Below are 26,622 nucleotides of genomic sequence, written 5' to 3'. Positions count from 1 at the left end.
GAAGTAAACTGAGAAGCAAAGTTACAAAAACAGCTCTATTCATTCTTGCGTGGGGATGAAGTAGTATGAACAAAACAACCAAACCCAAAACCCTATTTACTTGGGGAGACAGAGTATGTTGAACTTACAGTAGATGGAGTCAAACAAAGACACAACTGGCCTAAAGACTACACCAGCAAATTCCTGGGTACAGTGATATATCTGTGTACACGTGCACCTGGCTGCTAGATCCTGCAATAGGAGTGCAAGTAAATCACATCACTCAAACACAGTAGTGACTTAGGGATGCACATACAACTAGTGAAGATCCACTTACAGGCAATGCTGGAGTTGTGACTAAAGGTCTTTTAACAATCACAAACACTGCTGCGAAAACCTATTAAATGAATACATTTTGTCAGTGTTGCTGCTTGATTCTATTTGTGTGCTCTATTTTCAAGTCACTGTGATATATAGCAGATGTAAGTGAGGAGGGATAACCTGTTTAAACTTTTTGGGGAGGTGGGGGGACAGGGAGAGAAGACAACTACAAATATTTTACTTATACAACATTCTCCTTTGTATCTTTAAGAGAGTTATAATGCAAACTCGAGCTGATGTATTTTTAGTAATGGGAACTTGAAGTAAAAATATCAGCATGTACAATTAGATAGATCAATTCATTTGAAGTTCTGCAAATTAGCACATCTCAATATTAAACAGTTTTCCGTAGGGCACCACCAACAAAAGCATATCTACATGAGCCCTCCAAACTCAGGATAAAAGCCCACATGAATCCCCTCTAAGTATGGGACATAAATTCAGTAGCTAAAGTCAAAGTGAGTACTTAGCTATTTCACAGGGAGTTCAAACAAGATTTATAAAAAATTCTGGTGTGAAAGAGATTAGCAAACCAAAGAGCTGTCTATGAGGAAATAAAAGACAACCAACTTGATTCCCAGTTGCTATTCAATTTCTTTGCCACATTAAAATCAGATAAAATTCAATCAGTAATGGATTTCCCAGCTCTTTCTTACAAACTTGCTGCCATCTCTGAATGCTGCAGGTCAGGGAACTGATGTTACCTTATTCAGATGCAGCAAAATTTCCAGAAGCAAGATATCGGAAATTTCCTACTGTGGAAGAATATAGCTTGTAAATTTAAAAAAAAAAAAAAAAAAAAAAAAAAAAAGGCACTTTAAGTTTACGATAATGATAGTATCTGATGCGTGGTATTATTCTAGAACCGTGCAAGTCAGAGGCAACGGGGTTCAAGACACTTCAGATTTACACTTCACATGAAATCTCAAGTGAAAGGTTCAAGAAAAGCAGAAGTGGTCAAGAAGAATGGAATTAGCCTTTTTTAAAATATGTTGTAAGTTCCTTGAAAATTTGGGTTGCCTGTTTGCAGCAGCTGAGCTATACAACCAAAGACAATTCCCAAACAAAGGATATGCAAATGATTTGCATCATAAATGATTTGCATCTCTCTTCTGACTGACTTGACAGAGTAGCTTTTTGTTAAAGATTAGTGATTGCAATAGTATTACTGAACAGACTGGAGGTCATGGCTATATACATCACACACTTTTCAAACACTGCATACTACTATCTAGATGATTCTTTACTATGAGTCACATCCTATTCTCCAAGTCTGCCAAACCAGTGACATGCAACCAGTACCTACTGATTTAGTGTATCCGTAAGTTTCTAATACGATCGGTATCCTAAATATTGTCAGAGTAGGAAAGACAAAAGTAGTTGCGAGAAGTGTAACTTTGATCTTTCTACTTGGCAATAAATGAAAAATAGTATTTAAAATGCACAGATTTATTGTCTAGTAAGGTATGTGAAAGTCTATGTATTGTGGAAAAAATGAAGACACTCGGGTCTTTGCACATCGATCTCAGACCCCTATGGTTTGTGTAACATGAACTCCAAATTCCTTTCTTTTTGGAGACCTGCTCTGGAAAGTGACCTATCTAAAGCCATGGTCCATACTTGGGAATGCTATCCAGGAACCATGTATTTATTCAGTATCTAATTAGTGTCAATCTGAAGGACATTTAAGCAAACTTGGTCAGGACTGAAAATAACTAATCGTAGCTCCTCTAGCCAAATGCTGGGAAAGGTTGAAATTTATGTCCAATGACATACTTGAAACAAGAAATAAAAATGAAGTACATATAAAAGCAAGGGAAGCCCAAATTTCAAGATCCCAAAGATACAAAAATTATTTTAATTTAAAATGTCATACTTTGCCTTGAAAATACAACGCTCTACCATCTCTCTACCAGGGAATCATCAGAATTGCCAAATTCTACTGAATGATATTGAGGACCAGGCATTTTTGTCTTTACTTCAACATAAATCTACATTAAAGGAAGAAGAAACATAGACAACTCCAAAGGAAGCAGGAAAGAGAGAATAAAAAAAGCTCCTTGTGGCAAAAAACCCAAAATAAACTAAAATAGCCATACTTTAAAAATGTATTTCTACTAGATAAAAACACAAAGAAAAGAATTCTGGGCAAGGACTGGCAAGACAAAAGAAGTATGCTACTTGAACAAAGCGACTGAGAAGACAGAGATGCAGGAACACTCCCAGAGCAGCAGCTTTGAGAATTTAGGGGGTGAAAAGGTGGAAAAGGAATAAGGGAAGGAAAAGGTTGCATGAGACACTGGAGAAATTAGGGAAGCACTTGAATTTAAAAACACATTTATAAAATTGAGCATATAGGATTTTTTTTTTCTAAATCTGTAACTTTACTTACAGTTTTGTAAAAATAACAAACAAACCAACCAAACAAGAAATAACCAACCAGAAAAAACCACAACCAACCACAAAACGAAAACAAACAAACAGAAATTACACATAAAAGCTCTCTCTTAGTATATTAGTATACTTTCCCCACTTCTTCATATGGTAATTCATACCCAAATTAAACAGCTATTTCTACTCTAACAGTTAATTCAAAAAAGTACTAAACTTTACCAACTCTTTGGATACTTTCTGCATAAACCAGTCTAAAATAGCCACAGTAGTGCCCATTTGAAAAAAATCAGTTTGAGAGACTGGTATCCCAATCAAAGTGAACGTCTCTTCAGTGGGCACATATCAAGACTGCCCAGACACTGGAGCAATTACAAAGGATCAAATTAATTTCCAAAGTTAGTTTGTCTTTTTCCTTCCTAAGGATTTAGGTTTCACTTTGCACATATAAAGGCCTACTGCAGCATTCTGAAGAGAACTCAAGTCAAATTCATGCCATGTCATAGATATGAAAAAAATTACAAGGCAAGTCCTTGAACAACATCATCTTCATTTCAGAACTGCTATTTCCAAAAAGCTCCCTGAGTTCCTGTAACATAAGTTCAACCTCTTAAGTGTTGGCGATTGTCACTGTCATTCCAACAAAAAAGGAAAAGAAAAATATATTTAAGTCACAGGAAGATTTCCTCCATATGTTCAATTTAATGACACAATCCAAAATATAGATACTACTACCCAAAACATGGGTATGATAAAGGGAAAATTTCAGAATATTCTCCTTGGCAACACACAACAACAAATATGACTTTCCCTGTGTAGAACTGATTTTATAATAAAGTTAATTGATAACAAAGACATTTTTCTTTATTGTTATATTCATCAAACTGATCCTACTTCACAGCTCTGTTCCAGGTGTGAATGAGCACACTGCTTGGAAACGTACAGTTCCTCAAATTAATTGCTTCTTATTTCTATGAAAAGGCAGTTTGGGAGACTGAAAATGACACACAAGCAACAACTATATAGTGTTTAAGAAGAAATGCCCCCCAGCCAACATACTGGGAGCTCTCTCTGAATCATCATTGCCTATCAGGCTTTCACATACCCCTTCTGACCTCTTTTAGCAGAAGTCCTATCTGCCAAGTCTGAAAATGGGAAACAGATTCTGCTTCTGTCCTTTAGGATTCAAGAGTTATTCACTTATCTATTTGCTGGGTTGAGAAACTTAACACAAGACCAACTTGAAAAGAATTATGGAGGCTAGCAACAGTTTCTAAGTTATTAATCCAATCAGACAGGTTTATGCCTGTCATCTTTGCCCAGATTTGAACTCTTGTTGCCCAAGAGAATAGAAATTGGTGATGCAGGAAGAAATGCTTAACTGTACAGTATTATTTGCTTGTGGCTCAGCAAGCAGTTAACCACACATGCAAAGCTCTGCCAAGATGTCCTCCTACAACAAAAGAACTTATAAAAAAAAAAACAAACCCAAACTTGAACACAAACATAATCAGCAATTGGCAGATTTTGGACGGAACAGTATTTACCTAGTATTTGTTCTTAAAATAGAATCTAGTATTTTTACAGGTTTATGCAAAGTGATTTTGTTTGCCTTAGCATACAATTATAACCAGCTTGCCAATTGCAGTATCTATTTATCTCTACATTACTGAGATATTCTGGCAAAGGTCAAGGCTCAATATTATACTGAACTATCTCTTTTCCACAGCAGAAAGAAATGAACTGCTGCACATACTGAATTTTATTCATCTTTAGAACATACTGCTCAAATGACAGTGGTGGAGACGCCAGAGGAACCTGTATCACATGTCAATGCACCTAAATGAATATATCCTCAAGACAGTCTATATAGTTAAGGCAGGGCAGTGATTAACAAGGATTGCTAAGTGGGAAGACATTTTAGGTACAAAACTTAACAGAAGAAAGATCGCATTTCTAAGCCTAGCAACATTTATCTGGTACAGAATAAGATTATCAAAGGGAGTCTATTTGATTCCTGTTTTCTAATCATGAAATCTTTCTGACACACATGGATCCATTCACACATCCTGAAAATATTTGGTACTAACTTATCCCAGAAGGGTAACAAGAAGATAAACACATTAAAGCTTGTGGAAAAGTTACAGATGTTCAGATTAAAAAAACAATAAACTATTTTATCAGTGGAATAGAAGTAAGAAAATGGTATATACGGTATTCCTTGCATCATTTAAAAATCAAGCCTGGACAAAACATGTAAAGATTTAACAAAAAAACTAGCTAAAAAACCTCTGGTGGTACAGTTGTAACAGAGACATTTAAGGGATGTTGTCAGAAAGAACCAAAGAATAAAATGTTTGTATTTCAAACATGAGCCACAGTTGCCAATGCGATCACCTCAGAAATGTAAGTTCTCCTTTAGTCCCCAAAAGAACAGGGAGAGGCTACTGATGTAGACGACTTTCCCCTAAATCTTCTTCATTTAATTTCATTGTTTAAGAACATAGCTTAATAGCACCAGGTATCAAAGGACCATGCACACCCAGTACAAACACATCAGTCCAAAATAACTGAGGAAGAATAAAGGGAAATACAGACACATAAAAAAAAGAAAGAAAAAAGAAGAAAAAGAAAAAAAAACACCCAGCACCCCAAACTGTATTTTTCAATAGGCCAGTTGCATAAAACATGCTGCTGCTACAAGGCCTCAGTACAGTGTACCATTAAATCCAGAACGCCCCTACATTCTTGACTTTAAAGGGAGTCATTCTGTTAGATATTAATTAACAAAAAACCAGGGAGTTGCCTTGGTGAAAAGTAAACAACATTCCAGTTGCAGTCTGATGTAATATGGGTGGTTGCATATAGACTCTACCATTAAACTATTAAAAAAAATATGCTGAACAGATTGGTAGATGAACAAAAATAGAGTGCTAGACTTCCACAGCATTAGTATAACAAACAAAACCAGGGTAAATCTATCCTTTTTTCTAGCATTTGAAGTGTGCTCAGTTGTACGCTGAAAGTACACAGCAATGTCAGTTGTGTTGCCAAGATTGTTCACTGCTAGTGACTGATGGTTCTATTTCAGGAGGCTTGTGGGGTGGATTTTTTTTTTCATTCTGATGTAGTATATTAAATTTAAGAAAGGGAAATAAATTGATTTGTGTATGAAAGCGAGACCAGAAGTTTTCAGTAAACAGTTATTTAAAGATAAAAGTGATTTCTCTGTATTATGTGCCTTGGTGTGGCAAAGGGATATTACCACCCATAACATTGCTCCAAATTCTTTTATTTTTGGTTCCATACTGCCCTACATTGCTCTAAATTACATCATGTATCAGCTGCTCCCAAATGACCATGCATTGGTGATACTTGTCAGAATGAAGCAAACTCATACCCTCCCTCCTCACGTCATCCCTTTACAGTGTCAGCAGTGAGATGGGAACTTAATTTAACCTCCAGCCAGGGTAAGCCTTAGCTGGCAATAGATGCTTAAGATTTCATCCTTCCACACTGCTGGAGAATCATGATGTAACTGACCAAAAAAAAGAATAGTTTATGGAGGAAGTAGCGGTGCTAACATCTCTTCTGTTATTGATTCAAAGTTGAAATGAAAGAATGGCAGCTCAGGGGTGAAGAGTACCTTGTTTGCACACCACCCGTGGTTAAGTGGCATACCACTGACACCACTGTACAATACAGCTCCAACAAACTTGCACAGCTTCAATACAGAGGGACATTCATGATCTCAAGGACTGCGCAAACTGAGGCCTTGGGATGCTCAGACTAGACTTTTGGAGGAACTCCTCCCATAAGGAAGGTAGCAGAGAAGCAGACTGGTTCCTTAGGGACGCTGTAGGATCTCAAATGTGGGAAATGATCAAGACGTGGTCAGACAAAGGCCCCGCTACACAAAAACTGAGCTAGTGCTGGCAGCAGTCCCATGTCAAGCAGGAAGCTGGGCTGGATGATTCAGAGTTCCTTTCCAATAAAGAGCTCTACAACTCTCATGTGAAATATGCCACTTATTTGTGGCAAATAAATTTTCTAAAAAGCCACTGTACCTATCACAGTTTAAAGAAATTAATATATATAACTTCCACCCATTGCCCCTTGTCCTGTCATGATGCCCAATGACAGGACAAGGGCAATGAGTGGAAGTTGAGGCATAGCAAGTTCCATGTAAACATAAGGAAAAGTCTTTTCACTGTGAGGGTGACGGAAAACTGGAACAGGCTGCCCAGTTGGGTTGTGGAGTCTCCTTCTCTGGAGACACTCAAAACCCACTTGGGTATGTTCCACCGTGATCCTGCTTTGGCAGGGGGGTTGGACTAGATGGTCTTTCAAGGTCCCTTCCAGCCCTTAACATACTGTGATTCTGTGATTTTATAAATTGATGTGTGTGATGAAACTTTAATGTAATACTAGCAAACCAAATCAGGTAAAAAAAAAAAAAAAAAATCACACATACTCTAGAATACTGTCATGAAGGGGGGAAAATGGTTGTTCAATCCAGGTTTTGACCAATGCAATATAATGGACTTCTTTTGCTTTCATTGTTGCATAAAAATCCTTACATTTTTATTCTTTTTATAAATGGAAGCAATCGATTGTAGAGAGAAATAATGTTAAAAAGAAATGTAGAATAAACATGTAAAGAGTTATAAAAAACTTAAAATATTATATAATATAAAGAACAAAAGCACTGAAATCACAGACAACACTAAATGAGTGTTCTGGACAAGCACTGATTCTGTGTATTGACAGTTACAAGGGCTGTTAGATTTTTAATAATCAAACAGTGCCTAAACTTTTAGCAAAACTTCTTTTGTCATGATGTACATGAATTTTGCATCTCTCCTTCAAGTTTCTATGTCAGCTGAAGAAATAACCTGCTACCTGATGTGCAAAAACCCATTGGTTTATTTCTCAAAAATGTTTTCAGAGATGTGTGAAGAGCTGAAAACAAACAGCCAAAACAGAAAACAAAGATGGAATTTAAAGATTAAAAAACAAAACAAAACAAAACAAAAGGCAGTAAGAAAGACTTAAATGCTAGGTAAGTGAAGAAAACCCAGAGCACCAACTGAAAACAACAGGATTTGAGGTGGCAGGAAGTGAGCTACACAGTCCTCATTACAGCTACAAAACACACACAATCTTTTGAACAACGGAACAAATTAATGGATCGCTATGTAATAATGTAGACATGACAACTAACCATCTTACCATTATAGAGTAAAAGGAAATTACCCCCCCAAAACCCCCCACAAACCCAAAACAAACACCCCCCCAAACAAACAAACCAAAAGCCCACACCAAAACAAAACAAACAAACAAAAACCTGATCAAAACCACCAACCAAAACAAGGTTTGAGAATTTGACCAAAAACATGACCTGAAGGAACTGCTTCCATAAAACATCCCAGAAAATCCTACTTGCCCCAAAAGGAGGACAAGGGAAGAGCAGCAGGATGCTGCTAGGTACGCACAACCTCCCAGAACAGAGATTGCACAGCTGTTTGGGTTGCTATCAAAGGCAAACATAGAGAAAGGAAAAGGAAAGCAAGTAGCAGGCAGGCTGAAAAGCAGAACTGCTTTGCACGTAGTATTTAACATATGGAATAAACAGTACTGTGGCAACACAAGGGAACAATTAGTCTAAACGGTTTTGTAAATATCTTGGACAAATACCAGAAGAGAAGAACACTGAGGAAGACACTGACTAATTCAGGGGAGGGAAGGGGCCTAGATGGCTCTTTTAGTCTCCTTCTGTCCTTATGTGCCCCGTATTTATATTTGAGTGCTTTCATTACCCAGCATATAGGCTATTTAAGGTCAGGAAAGCATTGCAGTAGCACAGCTGCCTCCAGCAAGTAGTGCTTGACATCACTAAACCACACAGAAGAGCACAATCCTTCCATTGGCTTCAGCAGCAAATATCTGCAAGCAGAATTGTTTCGCTCTATTTGTACAGGTTTTTCCACTGCACTGTACTGTCTGCAGCTTTAGAACTAACAGTTTTGTCCACTGAAATTATTAAAGAGCTGAAGTTTCCTCCTCATATATTTTCAGTGGTCCCTGACCAGAAATCAGCTTTAAGAATTTAGTTTTAAAACCCAACAAAAATTACCTACGTTTTCAAATTCTAAATTATCAGTTCTTGCCAAATTTAACTTGTTTTCCTCTGTGGGATATTTGACACATACAGCATGCACATATCACACGAGATCTATGATTTGAAGTCTATCACATTCTTTGTCAACATACATGTATGTTTTCCAAACTATACATTAAAACATACCATTTTTTTTTCCATTAACACATTGCCTACACAACTTGTAGAAGTCATGAAAGTCAGGAATGGTTTATAAACCCACAGCAATCAAAGAATTTCAAAACACTGCTAACTCCACACCATGTTTGATAAATGTCTTAAATAAGCATTTCCAAATTTTCTTAGCTTCATATATCAATGTCTGCTTCGCCTCCCCCCCAACAATTTCCCAACCCCAAAAACCCAAAACCATGTAAGGTGTGTCTCACAGCGTACACCAAAGTTTTGGTTTTTAATCATACAGATCAAAGACTGGGTGGAGCACACAAGTTGCTCCCTACCTAAGTGCTTAGGGGTTCTTCCAATGAAAATAAGGGTGGAAAGTGGGATGATGAACATCCAGGTTCTTCTCCTGACACCAGTTTTTGAATCTGACCAGGGTGCAAACCTTAAGAGGCTGTTGAAAACAGCAGAATTATTCATTGATTTGCAACAAAAGTGAGCAGAGAGCAACAATAATAATTTGAAGTGCAGAAGAGGACTACAGGTACAAATTTCTTCTTGATCGGGGGCGGGGGGAACCACTACAAATTCTATAAATATAGTATGCAACTCCTTGGATGTGAGGTGGCCCATAGGCCAACTCTAACTATTTCTGTAGACTTCTTCCAGGCTGCAGATTAATGAAGTCCTGCTAGTCCTTGAAAAGTACTGGATGTAAAGGAACAAAAGATGCAAAATGTACAGAACTCAAATGAAGCCTTGTTCTGGACAATTATGGTTTTGGCTGTTTCTGCTTTCTACAAAGATCAGCTTACATGTTTTTTTTTTTTAAAAGGACACCTACAAAATACAGCAAGTCCATTACATTTAAAGAATGAGTTTTCTAAGTTGCCTACAATCTGCATTTTCATTTAAAGGAAGCTGAAGTTTAATCTAGTTACAAGATACCTGTGCTGAGTTTACAATTCAACAAACCCTAATGATTTGTTAAGGAGATTCTCCAGAGGAAAGCTCCTAGAAAAGAAGTTCCCAATATTTCTGAAGGGGAATATGCTATCTAGGAAAAGATTATTCAACATAAATTCTCACATTTGGGAATATATCTTTTATACATATTCTCCAGGTAGGTTCAGTCTGCAAGTGCTGAAAGAAAACTGAGTTTCAGCTAATATTGACGTGAGCAGAGAAGCTCATGTACTTCAGCAGCAGTACAGACTGTGACTGCCTCAAATGCCTTAAACTAAATGAATACATTGAATCACATTTTGACAACAATCAGAGAAAAGGAAGCCCCCAGAAACCCAGTAGTCATATTGCAAAAGTCAGCCACAACTTATATTGGGGAAACGGTGCCTTCCTAAATTGCTTAATTCAGGAGGTAATAAAGCTCCTTTAAACAAGGGTTTAAGTTTAAAATGACACTGATTATTGGCAGGGAAGAGGGAGGCAGAAAGCAAAGAAAAATATTAAGTGGTGCCTAGTATGACTGTAAACTTGGGAAGCTTACAGGAAAAAGGCAGGTTGGCAGGAGACTGAATCCTTCTGTTCATTGTGAAGGACACGCTCTGGTCCTTTCTTTTGATCACAGAGACAACAGGGCCAAGATCCCTCCATTTACAGTCTCCCTCCTGCCCATTGGATTCCATGCAGGGCTGCTCCGTTGCCACCCTCCTCAAACCACACTCTCCTTGCTACCACATTCCCTCCCAAAAATTCAGCAAAAGGAACATAGTTCTTAGTGGACACTGACAGCTCTCTCCAGTTGGGGCAGTTGAGAGAAGGCAACAGCAGCAGTTAAAACTGAGGTCTTTCGCATAGAACTTGACTGTGCATTTCACATTTTTTTAGAGTTTTTCCCTGAAAATCTTTAACCCTTCCAAGTGGTCAGAGATTTGCACCCATTGAACATGACCATACAGAAGCAAGCATTAAACAGTAGATGACTTTTTGTTATCTGCTTTAAATAATTAGAAAAACTCTTAAGACAGGAGACTATAACGTACAGACTGCACTCAGAATGAAGTTCATCAAATCACAGTATGCACTGGATTGGAAGGACCTTTAAAGGTCATCTAGTCCAAAGCCCCTGGAGTAAGTAGGGACACCCCCAATATATATCAGGTTGCTTAGAGCCCTATTGAGCCTGACTTTGAATGTCTCCAGGGAAGGGGCCTCCACTGCGTTCCTGGGCAACCTCTTCCAGTGTTCCACCACCCTCATAGTAAAGACCTTCTTCCTAATAGCCAATTTATATCTACCCTTCCTTAGTTAAAAACACTGCCCTTCATTCTTGTGCTACACATCCCGGTAAACAGTCCCTCCCCAGCTTTCTCACAGACCCCCTTTCAGGTACTGGTAGACTGCTATAAGGTCTCCTGGGAAGCTTCTCTTCTCTGAAGCTCTCCGAAAACAAATGATGTAGCCACTATACTCAGAAAGCAAGCCACATACTCCAAATACACAAAAATCAGCTTCAGTAAAGTGCACTCTGTAAAAGGTGGTATCACGTTCTGTTGTGGTGGGTTCGGACTTCCATCAAGAACTAGGAAAAACACCCATGCGGCAACAAAAATGGGTTCAAAGTGTACTCTAGGAAATTTGAGTTTTCATAACTGCTGAGTAACTGTATCTTTCTATACTCATTGCATCTGCTGCCAAGACAAACTCTGATTAACTCACTGTAATTAATATTTGTCAGTTTTGGTAATTAATACTCAGAATGCACCCAGCTAAAGCTCAGCTATGAACTTAAAGACAAGCCCTCTGTGACGTGATTACGTTTAGGGAAAAATTGGCACAAGCCTCAGACTTTGAAACTTGTCTCTTCTGTGATTTCATTCCTAAGAGACAGTCTGTGGAATTAAGCACATTTAACAACAGAGAAACTACTTCTTCAGTTGTGATTTCCCAGCAACTCTGTATTTAATTGTTGTTATCTTTTAAAGCAGTATTTAACAACAGCATATCATCCATCAAACCACAATCCCAAAAAAAACACCAAGATCATTTTCCATACATAAAAATTCAGGTAGAATCTGATTGTTTTTCATTACATTTTCAAGAAACATCTAGGCAGGAACTTTTTAGGTTAACATTTAACCCCAGTTACCAGACACTCATGCGTGCTTTAATACTGCCGTGTCACAAGCCGCTAAAAATAAAATAAAATTTAAAATGGCAGATGACACTTTATGGCAGATCACATTTCTCTGGGCAGCCTAACTAATTTTATGGAAAACATTTCAAGGGCCTACAGTTGGCCCACACAGTCCTTTAAAACAAAAGGTCATACATAAAAAAAACCCCAAGATTCTTACTAATTCTTAGATACGGAAGAAGACCAACCCCACCTCTGGCAGATACAGCTCAGTACTAACATGGATTGATTCTGTTCAGGCAGCTCCTTTTCTCCTATGAAAACATTTCAGGAACGGAAGATGAATCTGATGTGTGTGCTCCAATGTCCTGGGAAGTATCTAAGAAACCCACTTCATTATTTCACCAGGGAAGGCAGAGAAGCAATAAAAATACTGTCCAACACCCCTCCCCCAACTGTAAGAACAACACAGGCAACAGAAAAGCCAAAAACCATTTGATACATCAAACAAACCCTAAGACCTTTTCTTCTAAAGCTGAAATTAATTTACTAGCAGAGTAAACACAATCTAAGAAAATACATAATAACAGAAGTCCTTATTGCAAATACAGGTAAGATTTCAAAAGTAATAAATATTGGCCCAGTAAGTAACTGAGATGAAATTTCCAGTATCATTGCCGGAATTAGTTTTAACTAATAGTGGTTCTGACAATCTCACTGTACAAAACACAAGTTTAAACTTACAGGCAACAGTAAAAAACCAAGAACACCTTTATGAGTAATATTGCCTGACGTCCTAAAGAAAAATTACTTTGTTCCCCCTTTCCTTCATTATCATTCTTTGTAGGAGGGTAAACATACCTAGAAGCAGTGATACCACAGTAAAAATGCTGAGGAGGATATTTCAGAAGAGTACAGCTTTACAGCAGTACTCAGAGGTGCCTGTGTTGAAATACAGATGATTACAATGAAGCATGGTATACTCACAGTGTAGGACCACATAATAGGAAACAGAACAGCCGATTTAATCAGGGCAGCCTGAAATGAACTACATGTACACAACTGAAGAAATGCAACACAGCTGAAAGACTTGTATCTAAATAAAACAAATGTGTTCAAAACTATTCACATTTCCATATATCATTCTGCTCTAGTCAGAAGTATGTAGAGGAAGGGAGCAGGAGAAGGGTATCTTGAACCATGTTTCTGTTTTCTTTTGTAAATTCTTATTAATTCAATTTCATATACATAATTTTCTATTATACAAGAAAATCCTTTAAGGGGTAAAGTACCTGATATATCATGTAGCAATACTCCCTCCACCATTAGGTTACAGAACCTTATAATAATACAGAATGACACTCTGTGAAAAATCTGATCAAACGTGCAGGAAGACGCAAACTCTTTTCAACCTTCCACTCTTTTACACCTTTCTTGGAGACTGGAGGCAAGGCTGAGCTCTGGATTGCTGCAAGGAGAATCTCCGAGGAGAAACTGCCCCTTAATCTGCTAGGCAGAGAAACTGGTACCTCATTACCTAGCAAAAAGATCAGTCCCACTGAAGTGCCTGGAGTATTTCACACCTCGATAATGAGGTCTAATTGTTTAGTCTCTCAACTCAAGAGAAAAATCAGCTTTAAAATCTCACTAATTGAAACATTTCAGGACAGCATTAAAGTATCTAGAGAAGAGAATGTTGAGAGGGGATCTTATCAACATCTATAAATATCTGAGGGGTGGGCATCAAGATGAAAGTGGCAGTCTTTTTTCAGTGGTGCCCAGTGATAGGACAAGGAGTAACAGGTATAAGATGGAACACAGGAGGTTCCAGCTCAATATGAGCAGAAACTTCTTTACAGTCCGGGTGACAGAGCACTGGAACAGGCTACCCAGAGAGGTTGTGGAGTCGTCTTCTCTGGAGACTTTTAAAACCCACCTGGATGCATTCCTGTATGGCCTGCCCTAGGCGATCCTGCTTTGGCAGGAGGGTTGGACTATATAATCTCTCCCTTCCAATCCCTAACACTTTGTGATTCTCTGATTCAAGCATCATTTAGACGATGGACACAATCTCACAACTACTCTCACTGTATTAACTTCAGAAAAAAGGAACAGCTGGTACAGTTGAAAACTGGGGATAGAAATAGAAGTCAAATTGTTTTGACTGTCAGTTGCAGTCTACCCTGATCTCTTCTGAAGCTGTCAAGAGACCACCAAAAGGTGGCTGTAGCAAAACAGATGATTTTTAGGAGCAGCAAAGCACAGCTAGACTGGAAATCAGATTACAGTTCTGGCTACAGTTTCAGAATATTTGCATGATGGGGATATGGCAACATACAGCACTCGAGGTATCACTGACTCATTGGCCAGGCATGGTGTAGAGGCATGGCCAATCTAAGCTTAACAGAAGAGAAAGCCCTGCAAAGCAAAAGTCATCCTGGCTTTCCATGTCTGCAAAATGCTCTGAGGTTTGAAAATGTCATGGCCTGCCTTGGCTCTCTGCAAATCTACTGAAATCATCAACTTGCATGAACAAGCACATTTTAATAAGCTAAACTGAAGACCCTCTTACTGCTATCTACTACAAAGCCAGACATGTTAAAAGGCCTAAATGTAACCACTCATTTAGAGACTCTGTATTCATGACAGTTCTGAAACAGCAGGTTTCAATCAGTGATGTGTGCTCAGCACTATGACATACCAACTTTAAAGGTAAAGCCCTTCCCAGCACCCCTGTATCTCAAATGTAGTGAGAAGCAGTACCTAGCAGTAAATTAATAATATTCTACAGTATTCCTTTCACAACTCCAGCAGAAAGGACAGGTAAAAGATAAGAACCGCCTTAAAGAAAATACATCCATTTAATTTTCTCTTCTATTTTTTTTCCATCAGTGAAAAACATATAGAAACATTCAAAGCCTCAGAGTTCAGACCAGGTTCTTGTTATTCTCCCCTGCCCATATAAGAAGGTTAAATGCAGTCACCGAACTCTGCATACCACCCTCAGTCACGAAGAACCCTCTGGCACAGCTCCCAGACCAGTAAAAAATGACCATTTCTGTTCCCAAAGCATGGAGCCTGTTCCATTTAAGCAAAACAAGTTCTACTGACAGCTGGTTTCCTCAGCATATTCACGTCTCTATATTTATTAGACAAAAGCCCTCCAGGACAACAGTGTTTATTACAGGATTACTTCTGTGAATCCAGGGAACACAACATTCACTGAGCGACAGTGCTTCTATCCTTACATATTTTTTCTTGAACTGTGATTAAAAAGATAATTTTGAGCAAGCAGGATGCTTTCTTCTGACAAGTTTAGAGACATTATGAATAACACCCAGGAAACGCATCAGAGACATAGAGGGTAAAAATTCCAGCAGCTACTCATGCAGGACAGTGAAAAAGCAACTTCAAAATATGTCTGTGCCTACCTAGCAGCAGCAGGTCAGGTGTATGTGCAAGTGTAGGGCCTCAGGTATTGACACTGCTCAGCTTATTGACCCTCTCCCCAAAGCACAGCACCCCATGGTAGGGGATGAAGAGCAACCAGGGCCTACACCCCAAGGTGGGAATTAAGCAGGACGAGCCAGGGACACACAAACACAGATGCTGACAAGCACCATCCTCACAAGCTGGGTGGTCAGTCTATGGGGTTTCCTAGCTCACCACTTCCTCCAGAAGTGTGTAGAAACTTGCTTTTATGATACTACAGCAATGGCACGTATCATAAATACCTCATGTTTCATTAATCTAATTTTTGAAATGATTAAAAGCACCTGTTATTGGCATCTGCCCATTGATGCAGTGCAATAAAGAATAATTCTTAAAACTATAAAATTAAAGGTTTAAGTGACTGATTTCAAATTAAGGAAACATTAAGTAGAAATTGTTGTTAATGTGTTTTGATCAATTAGTATTTAAAGGAATGTTTTTAGATTAGGTAGTTTAAATAATTAAACCAGGTATAGTTATGAATAATTATTGCTGAGATTTTTATAAATTAACACAAATGCTTTCCATCCCTAAGCTTGGATTTGACTTTATTTTTCTGCTCTAAGAACTGTCTAAGACTTGACAGTCTTGCAGCCAGGCAAGTCAAGGGCCCACCAATATTGTCTCCAATGAGCCACAATACTTCTCTACTACATTTTTACCCCCTGCTCTGTGAGGTTTTTCAAGTCAACTGATGTCTTACGCCCAAACCATGAAAAGTGGACATTTCCCTTGTGTTGCAAACCTCTCCTTCGGAATCTATGACAGAGCAGTCAAAGTCTTACTAGTATTATGCTTATGATCCATCTAAAAATACAGCAAATGTACTACACAATAACCCTTCAAAGCAAAACCACCATATTCATACTGCTAAGACTCAAATTTGCTGACAAGATCTGTGGGCGTGTATCATTTTTAGAAATGCAATGTGAGAATGGATGTTTATATGGCAGAGCACAAAAGCAATGAAACCTCTTGGGAAAGCAGGAGATAACTCATGCTACACAAACAGGCCCTTTGTTTGTACTTCTCTACAAAGCTAAAGCATTTCTATTTGAAAATTTTTCATACATCAGGAAAATTATATCACTGTTTGCTTGTTCTTCCGAAGGTGAACAGAGTTTAGTATTAGCAAAATAACTGTGGAAATTTAGTTTTTTTCCTGGTTTTGTTGACTACCTGGGAATGTTATGTTGGGAACTGTGAAGTACTGCTTACTCCATCTCAAAATCTGCTGCATAAAAAAAGAAATAATTTGCTTACATGGCTTTTGTAGATGCAATTACTGTTAGCAGCAGGAAAGAACTTTTATAAGCAGAACACAATTCAAATGTAACATGCCATGGCCTCCAGTCATTAAACTAATCCTCAGGGCTTCTTGAGGCATTTTGTACTTTTGGCAAAAAGTATAAAGTAGTATGTATTTTCGCTTCAGCTTCCAAACACTGAAAAGTTAAATATCTAACTGTCAGCCTGTGCTAAACAGAGCAGAGACTGGTTTTGGTAAAGAACAAGACACACCTATATCTTTGTTACTGAAGCACAATCAAACAAAAATTGAAAATATGCCTGTACATGGTACATAGAAAGTAGCCAGCAGAATAAAGGAAGGTGCAGTAACTAACATAAGGATGCCATCACAATTATGTTACAAATGGAATACCTTATAAATGCACAAGGACAGACTGAGCTAGATGTGGTCCTGCTCTGGTGGGGGGGTTGGGACTCAATGATCTCCACACCCTAACACCCTGTGATCCTGTGTGAAGTCTCTCTGATACACAGATAATGTGATAAGGTGTAGTATGGAACTTCAAGGTTTACTGGCTTGATTTTAACATGACTACATAAGCTATAAATGACAAAGCCATAAATAGGTCAGACATGTCAGGTATGTACTAACACTATTTCTGTTATATTGCTTTACATGACTCATCTAAAATAAGATATTCTTTAGGGCACTTACATAAAAGGCAATTCTTCTGGGAAGACAAAGTGTTCCTTTGTATTGGTATTCTGCTTGACACAAAAAGGTTAACACCTTCCTAAAGATACTACTGAAAGTGGGAAAATAAGCAATGAATTCATTAGCTCACTGGTCATTTAGACAGACATACCTGTGTGGCCTGAATTACTTAAGAATCAATATGTGAGTGGAGCTGAAAATACAGTTGAAACTAGTGACAACCCATCTGTTTTTAATAATGGCTAAGACAATGACTCCTTTGGAACATGGAAGGACAATTATATACTTGATTACAATTATTCAGTCAATATTAACAAAAAGTAGTGAATTGATTAAAAAATATGAAAATGTAAAAGCTGCTAAATATTTTGTCTGTGTGTTTGTATGAGCAACCTTCATTTTCCTAAAGAAAATAGCTGTGAAGTCTTGTGCTTTTATCTAAATCCAATCTTCATTTTCTGATTTTAAGACTGCATCCAACAGTTTATCCAGACCAATGACCTGCTAAGCAAAATGTCAAGATATCATGCTTCTTCACTCATACAACCTGTATCACTGAGTTATTATGAAACTGTGATAGTCAGCACTTCTCATCTTTTCTCCTCAGTATTTGCCATCTTTCCTCCTCTACCCAGAACTGTCATCACCAGTTCAGGGAAAAGTCACTGCAGTATGACCAGAAAAAAAGCATCACTGAAACAATGCTAGACCAGTTTGACTGTTGTTTACCTGAACAATCTAATGTAGTTACTTTTTGACAGTAAAAATTACAAGACTGGGATACTGAAGAGAAGGAGGAGCATTAAGACATTCTTAATTCCAGAAACAGAAGAAGATAAATTCAATCAAAGCAGACTGATTTCTAATCCTCACCCCTCCAGTTTAGGACCAGCTTGTTTCTTTGCAAATCTGTTTTCCAACTGGTAAGGCCACCTTACTGGTAAGGTAAGGTTCAACAATCTTAAAATTAAATATTCAGATATTTGCCTTAAAAAAGTAGCTTACTAAAGCTGCAAATTCCTAAACTACAGTTAATAAAGCCCTTTATCTTCTACAACAGTACTTTAATCAAACTGTTTATACGTTTGAACAGAGAACTTACCATCTCAAAAAAATAAGCTATCACTATGCACTCAAATACACACAACAGGAAAATGCAGCACAGTTTTCATATATGATATTACAAGACTGTCACATGTACTCAGTGATGACTTTTCTTCATCCATATGAGGTCCAGCCATAGACACAGAACTAGCAGAAAGAAAACCTGTCATTGCTCCATCACATGCACACTTGCAGCAATTGCTATGACTTTAAGCAATTAAAAGCTATAGCCTGTTATCACCCAGCACATACACCAGAAAAACATGGAAAAGTTTGAGCTGAAGTAGAATGAACACTCCAGAAAATAACTCTCACTCACTGTTCAATACGAGGGGAGAGGTACAGCTTAGGAAAAACCTGAGTAGCTTCTGCATCCTCAAAACTAACAGAAAGGAGGGCAACATCTTCTCCAGGATCTTCATTCACATCCTGTAAAAATAAAGAATAATAAACATTAGGTGATGCTTAAGTGAGAAATCTAAAGTATAACCATTGAAAAATAGCAAGAAAGAATAAATTTGCAAACTATTTTAGTACTTAGAGCATATTCCGTCATGCTTAATTTCCTGTAAAGTATCAAAATAAAAACACTGTGTTAGCAAGTGAACAGTAGTGTAGCTCTTCTTCAATTAGCTGAATTAGACATTTCAGTAAGGATGTAGATTTCATTTTTAAGAATTCTTGATTTAACACTAAAATCAGATGCAAATGCCATTGTATCAGGGAGTTAAGATTACAGATTTTATATTTGATATTTGTTGAAGTAGTATATGGTTCAAGATTTCTGCTATGCTCAAGTCCTCATTCTCTTGTGGATGAAAAAAGGTGTTGCAATCAGAAATTTGTATCTAGAAGTCACTGTCCCCAAGTTTTCTGAAAATTAAACCCATGCATTACTTTCAGCAAATAACTGCATACTCTACAAAAACTGTTGTAAGGAGAACAAAAAAAAAAAAACCCACAAATAAAAACACATTCACAGTTGGGGTTTTCTTTGTATCAGAACAATCAGTTACAGTTTTGGGATAAGCTAGAACAAATTGTTTCTGGTTAGGATCTGACTCCTCTCCAATTAATAAATCTCACACAGTATTTCTGCTACACACAACTCCAGTTTGAAAGCAATGAGCTAGCAGTGCAGTCACCTTCATCAACAGCAAGTAATACAGTGCCACTTGCTGCCCACAAAGAACTTCCTTCTTTGACGTGTTTCTGCATATGTGCACAGCAACTTGTCAAGATGCATTTGTTTTTATCCATTTTGTAAAAATACGAGAGGAAATAGATAACCCAGCAGATACGTGCTCAAAGCACAATCAACATGGTGCAGTGTGCCCTTGTCCTTGTATGCGCTCTCCTACAAGCGGCTGTGAGGAAGGAACATGGAAATCATTTAAACATTGCAACAAGGCCCTGCCCTACCTGGGGGGAAAAAAAAAAAAAAAAAAAAAAAAAAAAAAAAAAAAAAAAAGGAGTGCTGAGTGATTTCAGGAAGACAATCTCGTACCATTTGAAGCTTTGGACTGAAACTGTTAATGTCCAGAGAGACTAGCTGCATACCAGCTATTACGTGCAGAACACAACATGCCAAGAAACTTAGTGATAAGCTGCAGAGAAGAATGGGTCTTAAAAAAGCCTAATTGTCTTTGATGAAAAATGAGACAGAAATGACAGTTTTTTCTCAAAATTCTGTGAATTCTGCCTTGGTGTGCAGCTCATTTCTGACAGCCGAGAAAAAAATATACTCTTAGAGCACACTATAGCTAGAAATCAGAACACAGTTTTAATCTGAAGCTGCAGGACAGCACTCCATGAGTGGTGAGGACAAAAACCTAGCTTCTGTCCCACTCGGACATGATCCATATATGGATGGGATTATATGACATGGTTGCCCATAAAAGTAACAGTCAGAGTCTTGCAACCCACAATGTTCCCTTCAGTGTTATGTTTCCAAGTGGTACTATCATCTGCAGCAGAAGAATCAGCACAGATTACATAATCTTTTCAACAAGACAAACAACAACAAAAGATACCCAAGAGTACAATCCCACCCTGACCTTTTCCCCAGTATTTCATATCTTTCCATTACTAAGGAAAAAACTTAAATAAGGAACAGCTTTCACTCCTGAAGCGGAATATGACATTAATTGTTTTTTTCTCATTAATTTGCTACCTGTCAATCAAATAAAAAGAAGTATTAAGCAGTAAGACTAATGATTAAAAAGGTTATTTTAATGGGCATTCTTCAAGAGATGACAAGTACGTATAACCTATTCTCTTGAGTACGTATACAGTTCTTTAGAGATCATGTTCTTTAGAGACCATACTCTTTTGCTTGTAAGTCCTTTTAAATAATCTGGTTTTTTACAGAGTAGGACCTACATGCATCTGACAAGCTACGTGGACAAAACTGAACTTACTTAATCTCACATTTAATAATTGAGTTGCATACATAGGTCGACACCATGCATAAAACCAGTTTCTAGAACACTATCTAGGTGCTTACTGATCAAGGAAAATCAAAACAATGGAAAAAAAACCTAGGTCCCCCAAAACAGATTATGTGAATATGACCACAGCACCCATTAATCAATAAAGTAGTATTACATTGTATGTTCTACAGTCACTAGTGGCTTTCTTAATTATGAACACTCATGCCAGCAAAAAATCCCCCCATGAAAACATAAATCATCACAGTATCTGCATGTTAATCTGCAATAAACTGCCATGTGTAGTAAAAACAGTGAACTGAGACATGATTTTTTCTTTTGATTTACAAAAATAACACAAAAGGAGTACTACTGCTAGTAGTGTTTCCAGTACAGCATTCCATTATGTTCACACAGCTACTGGCCAATGCAAATTTGAGTAAAGAAATGGGTATTCTTCTGTAACTATCACTTTTCAAATGGATGCATATTTCTGGCCCTGAGAAATGAAAATTGCAACTTAAAAAAAAGACTCCGAAAACCAGCCTCCTTGTAGGTTTTTAAAGATGCAGTACAGTAACACCATGAAGTCGCTCAACTGTATTGCTCAGGTGGCTGCAGATTTGCAGAGATGTGTGACAATGTCTCCTCTCTCTGACACTATGCTGTTTACTCCTTTCAGACTTTGTTACTTATATTTCTGTGATAAGCTGCTTGTTGTAACTGCATTCAACCCTACTATGTCTCTAACAACCACCATTTATAAAACTAAACCAAAACCACATGTCTTACAGATAAACTGCGGAGAGCTTTTCAACTAACAGACCTTTTGGATGTTTGTGCCAATCACTACTTAACTCCTTCAGTGATCTCTCCTGGTCACCTCTACAAATCTGCTACTGACTAGGTAAGATGATGGATCCTTAGATCACCAGGCAATGACATTTCCCCAGAAGAGGGGCTGAGAGTCTTTCATTACACCAAAGTGTCTAAAGGTAAAGGCTGCTTTCATACTTCATACCAAACTCTGCCCAGATACTGTCTTCCCCTTTCCCATTTCTGCATGCGTATTTCTCTCAAAGAACAAGCCAGGTTCCAGCAGAGCAGCAAAGCAGAAATCACCTCTATTTTTATTTTTTGGTTGGCTTCAAGAGAGAAAGTGGCATCCAATTGTTTTGGCAGTATTATTCCCTTTAAGGAGAAAAAAAAAAAAGGAAAAGAAAAACAAAGCTGCTGAAGTCACAACACATGTTTTAATATTTAAGTAGCTGTATTCCTTCTTGTAATTTTTATTTAACCCAAAATACTTAATGTTAGAACATTGTTTATAAATTTAATTTTGTATTTAAGAAAACCTGGTTTTGTAACAATTAATAATAGCAATGTTAGCACAGATGGTTAGAACTGCCATATTAAAGTACTATTTTATACTCATAGACCTTTTTCCACACAAGACTCTATGGAAGGTATTATTAAAATGAACTTCCACCGAACAGAGAACACATCCTGGGCCACAGGAATTTTGAGGTTTAAAAATTGTTTGTGAAAACACTTTACATCATTAGTTCATACCTAGTAGTTTTTCTACAACAGTCTTATGCCTGATAGGGAAAAAACAAACAAACAAACAAACAAACAAAAAAAAAAAAAAACAAACAAAAAACCACAACAAAACCCACCCAACCAACCAAAACCCTCTAGCATGCTGCAAAGATCCAACATTATATACCAAGTATTTATTTAAAAAAAAAAAATCTTTTTTGTCTTTCAGAAAATGATCAATTGAATCAAACAGGAAAAAAAGATGGATACACCATTGAACACTGAAAATATTAAATAGTCTTCTTTCTCAAGAACTCACAGAGATTTCCTGTGTTTACAGGACACTTTGCACAGTGTGGACTGATCCTTGACTAAACCTCCAAAGTGCTGTGGAAATACACAGTATACATAAGTGAAGCAATGAGGTAAGAAAGGAATAAGATAAAATTAAACAAAACAAAACCCAAGAAAAAACAGCCAAATAAAAACAACCCAAAAACCCCACAAACAAACAAAAAACCCCACCCAAACCCAAACACCTGAAGATTTTCCAAATGTAAGGTTTTTTTCCTACTGCAGACCTTCTAGCAACAACGTAGAAAAATAAATGCAATTTTTCCACAAAGAACAGCACAAAGAAAAGCTCATGGTACTTTATTCTAATTTACTCTTTGCGTATTTCAGTCAGATGTAAAGTTCATTAAGTATGTATTTTTTGAAACTCAAAACCAAGAGGCCATATGAAAATATAAACACAGCACTGAAAGATAAAATGGAGGTTTGAAGGCATTTAGAAATTTTCTACTAAAAAATTCCCCCCCAAAAAAATTCAGGAAAATACTTTAAGCATCACAAAATTCCAAAATACAACTTAAAATCCTACTTCTAGTTGTATCATCGCTATTTACACAATTGTTAGCTTTCCCTCCTAGCCACCTAAATTTACATTCAAATGCATGCTTCAGTGTTTACAGCTGCTCCCACTGCAAATACTTAATCCTTTTACAAAGTTAGTATGACTTGTTTATGAAAATTATCATCAAAGTCACTTTAAATACACCATCCAAAAGGCATTGTTTTCTCGTATCCTACCTACTGTAATTGAAAACTGGGAATTTACTGGAACTGACAATTTATTATGAGTCAGATGGTTGATAGCCAGTCCAACCAAAACATCTGCTCCTAACAGTCACAACTGCTATAACCTATTTCCTTTTGTGCCTGGAGTTCAACCAAGTTGTACATTACAGTTCCTTTTCCTTACAAGATGCAGACTCTGGAAAATCAGTTATTAACTTTTCTCAGTTATCAACAAAGAATCACCTTGCAAATGCTGATTATTCTTTCAAGAGGAGATATTTCAGTATTCGGCATGCAAGTGTGACTCACTGCATCAAACTGCAATGAATAAAGCATTAAAATTCTGTAGGGCTTGCAGGCAGTGGCAAGACCTGCCTTTCCACAGAAGACTTGAGAAGCAGGGTGCATGAGTCTGAGGAAAAGACTCTGCAATAGGCCAATGTGCTGTTTAGTGACATTAATTGTAAAGCAAGAAAGGAAATTCTAAGAAATTTAAAATTTGGTAGAGAGGATGGGAAAGGCTACATGGGAAGAATACTGGCACACTTGGGGGAGGATAAGCAGATCTGGCTTGGGGCTGGCAGAAATGAGAAAAGGGAGCAGGTCTTCTTGTAGGGCTGTTCAGCTCATAAGTACAAACAGCAATTCATTCGGGGGTAAAAGTAAGGTAAAGAAAAGCACACAAACTGTTCAACCTACTGGATGTTCCTTTGGGTCAGAAGGTGGCCCGCAGACAACTGATGTTGCAGAAACCCCCAAATTGCACAGACAGGTACTACCTGCTTCAGGAGGTTCCCAGCCCCAGCTGACCACTTTCTACCTCTTACCGGAGGTTTCTGACCTCGGCTCTCACAAATGTTCAGTAATTGTGGTTTGACTGTAACTGAGAGGATGGAAACCTCCAGCAAATGAGGAGGGGAAGGGATCACTAAAAACAATAGAGCACAGGATAAACCAAATTTACAACTTCTATGACATGATAGAGTTTAGGGGGAAGGTGGAATAGAAAGACAGAATATGGATGACAACATGGAGGACTGAGTCTGCACTGATATTAACATCTGCAACCAGGTTATGACAAATGGAATTCTTTTAACAGACGTTTACTTGACTGTGGTACCTCTCAGCTCTACAAGGTCAGCCAGCTTGACAGAGGTTGAGTGTGAAATTTGTATTTCAGGCTCCTTTTCTGGAGAAAAAAGATCTCAGAAATGCATGATTACAACATGCATTCAGAAGGATAATTATCTCAGGGTCAAACATAACTCACGTAATTTTGCATGGTACATATCTGTAATGAAACCATACTTACTAACAGCTGATCAGAGAAGTGAGCCACTGAATGTGTTCTGAAGCTGAAACATGAATTGCAGCAGAGAATACATATCACAGTATCACAGTGTATCAGAGTTTGGAAGGGACCTCAAGAGATCATCAGGTCCAACCCCCCTGCCAGAGCAGGATCACTTACGGTAGTCCACACAGGGACACATCCAGGTGGGTTTTGAAAGTCTTCAGAGATTCCACAATCCCCCTGGGGAGCCTGTTCCAGTGCTCTGTCACCCTCGGTGTAAAGAAGTTTCTCCTCATGGTGAGGTGAGTTCTTCCATATTCTAGTTTGAACCCATTGTTCCTTGTCTTATCACTGTGAACCACTGAAAAGAGCCTGGCCCCCTCCACTTGACACCCACCCCTCAGATATTTAGAGACACTGATCAGATCCCCTCTCAGTCTTCTCTTCTCAAGACTAAACAGCCCCAGGGATCTCAGTCTCTCTTCACAGGGAAGATGGTCAAGTCCCCTAATCATCCTCATGGCTCTCCATTGGATTCTCTCCAGCAGGTCTCTGTCTCTCTTGAACTGGGGAGCCCAAAACTGGACACAGTATTCCAGATCTGGTCTCACCAGGGCAGAGTAGAGAGCTAGAACTTCCCTAGACCTGCTGGACACACCTTTCTTGATACATCCCAGGATCCCATTGGCTCTCTTGACCACAGGAGCACATTGTTGTTCCATGGAGAACTTGCTGTTCAAGGTCTTTCTCTGTGGAGCTCCTTTCCAGCAGGGCAGCCCCTAACCAGTACTGGTGCCTGTTGTTATTTCTCCCAAGATGTAGGACCTTGTCCTTATTAAACTTCCTGAGGTTTGCCTGCACCCAGCTCTCCAGCCTGTCCAGGTCACGTTGGATGGCTGCACAGCCTGACACGGTGTCAGCCAACCCCCCCAGTTTTGTATCATCAGGGAACTTGCTGAGGGTACTCTCAATGCCCTCATCCAGGTCACTGATAAAGATATTGAACAAAGCTGGACCCAGTAGCGATCCCTAGGGGACACCACTTGCCACAGGCCTCCAAGTTGACTCTGTGCCACTGATGACAACCTTCTGAACTCTGTTTTGGAGCCAGTTTTCAATCCACCTCACTGACCAGCCATCTATGCCACATCTCCTGAGCTTTTCTATGAGAATGTTATGGGAGACAGTATCAAAATCCTTACTGAAGTCAAGACATAACACTACTTACTTCATTAATACTAATAGGTAAGCAATTAGCAGTTTGGCCTTTTCCCTCCAAATGACACCATGCGATAACATGAAAAACTGTCAAATAAAATACAAGCAACTTGTATCCTTACTGCATAGCAGTTTCATCAGCCAGCTTTGATACACACAGTTACTTGTTCTTCAAACCTTTTTCTCCACCTTTTTTTTTTTAAATAAGAAAACTAGGGGAAAGAAGGCTAAGGAATGTGAAGTAGCAAACGAGACTCTGGGGAGAATATGTAATTATTCCAGGAAATTCTTTCTCCTGTCTTCCAGGAAACCCACCAGGTCTGATCAAGGAGTGCTGATTCTTTAAATAGGATCTTTAATGAAAAC

At 38.2% G+C, this 26,622-nt stretch overlaps 1 protein-coding gene across 1 annotated transcript in view; it reads right to left on the bottom strand.

Moving 5' to 3' along the window:
- BABAM2 (BRISC and BRCA1 A complex member 2) overlaps nt 1–26,622 on the bottom strand; it is a 160,314-nt gene that overhangs the window by 60,039 nt on the left and 73,653 nt on the right. The window contains exon 6 of the mRNA XM_054394843.1: nt 19,013–19,122. Coding sequence (XP_054250818.1) covers nt 19,013–19,122 — 110 coding nt within the window. The remainder of the gene's footprint in view (nt 1–19,012; nt 19,123–26,622) is intronic.

The sequence above is a fragment of the Indicator indicator genome, chromosome 2, assembly GCF_027791375.1.
Source record: "Indicator indicator isolate 239-I01 chromosome 2, UM_Iind_1.1, whole genome shotgun sequence".
Classification (NCBI taxonomy): domain Eukaryota; kingdom Metazoa; phylum Chordata; class Aves; order Piciformes; family Indicatoridae; genus Indicator; species Indicator indicator.
This window is presented reverse-complemented; position numbering and strand designations above follow the sequence as displayed.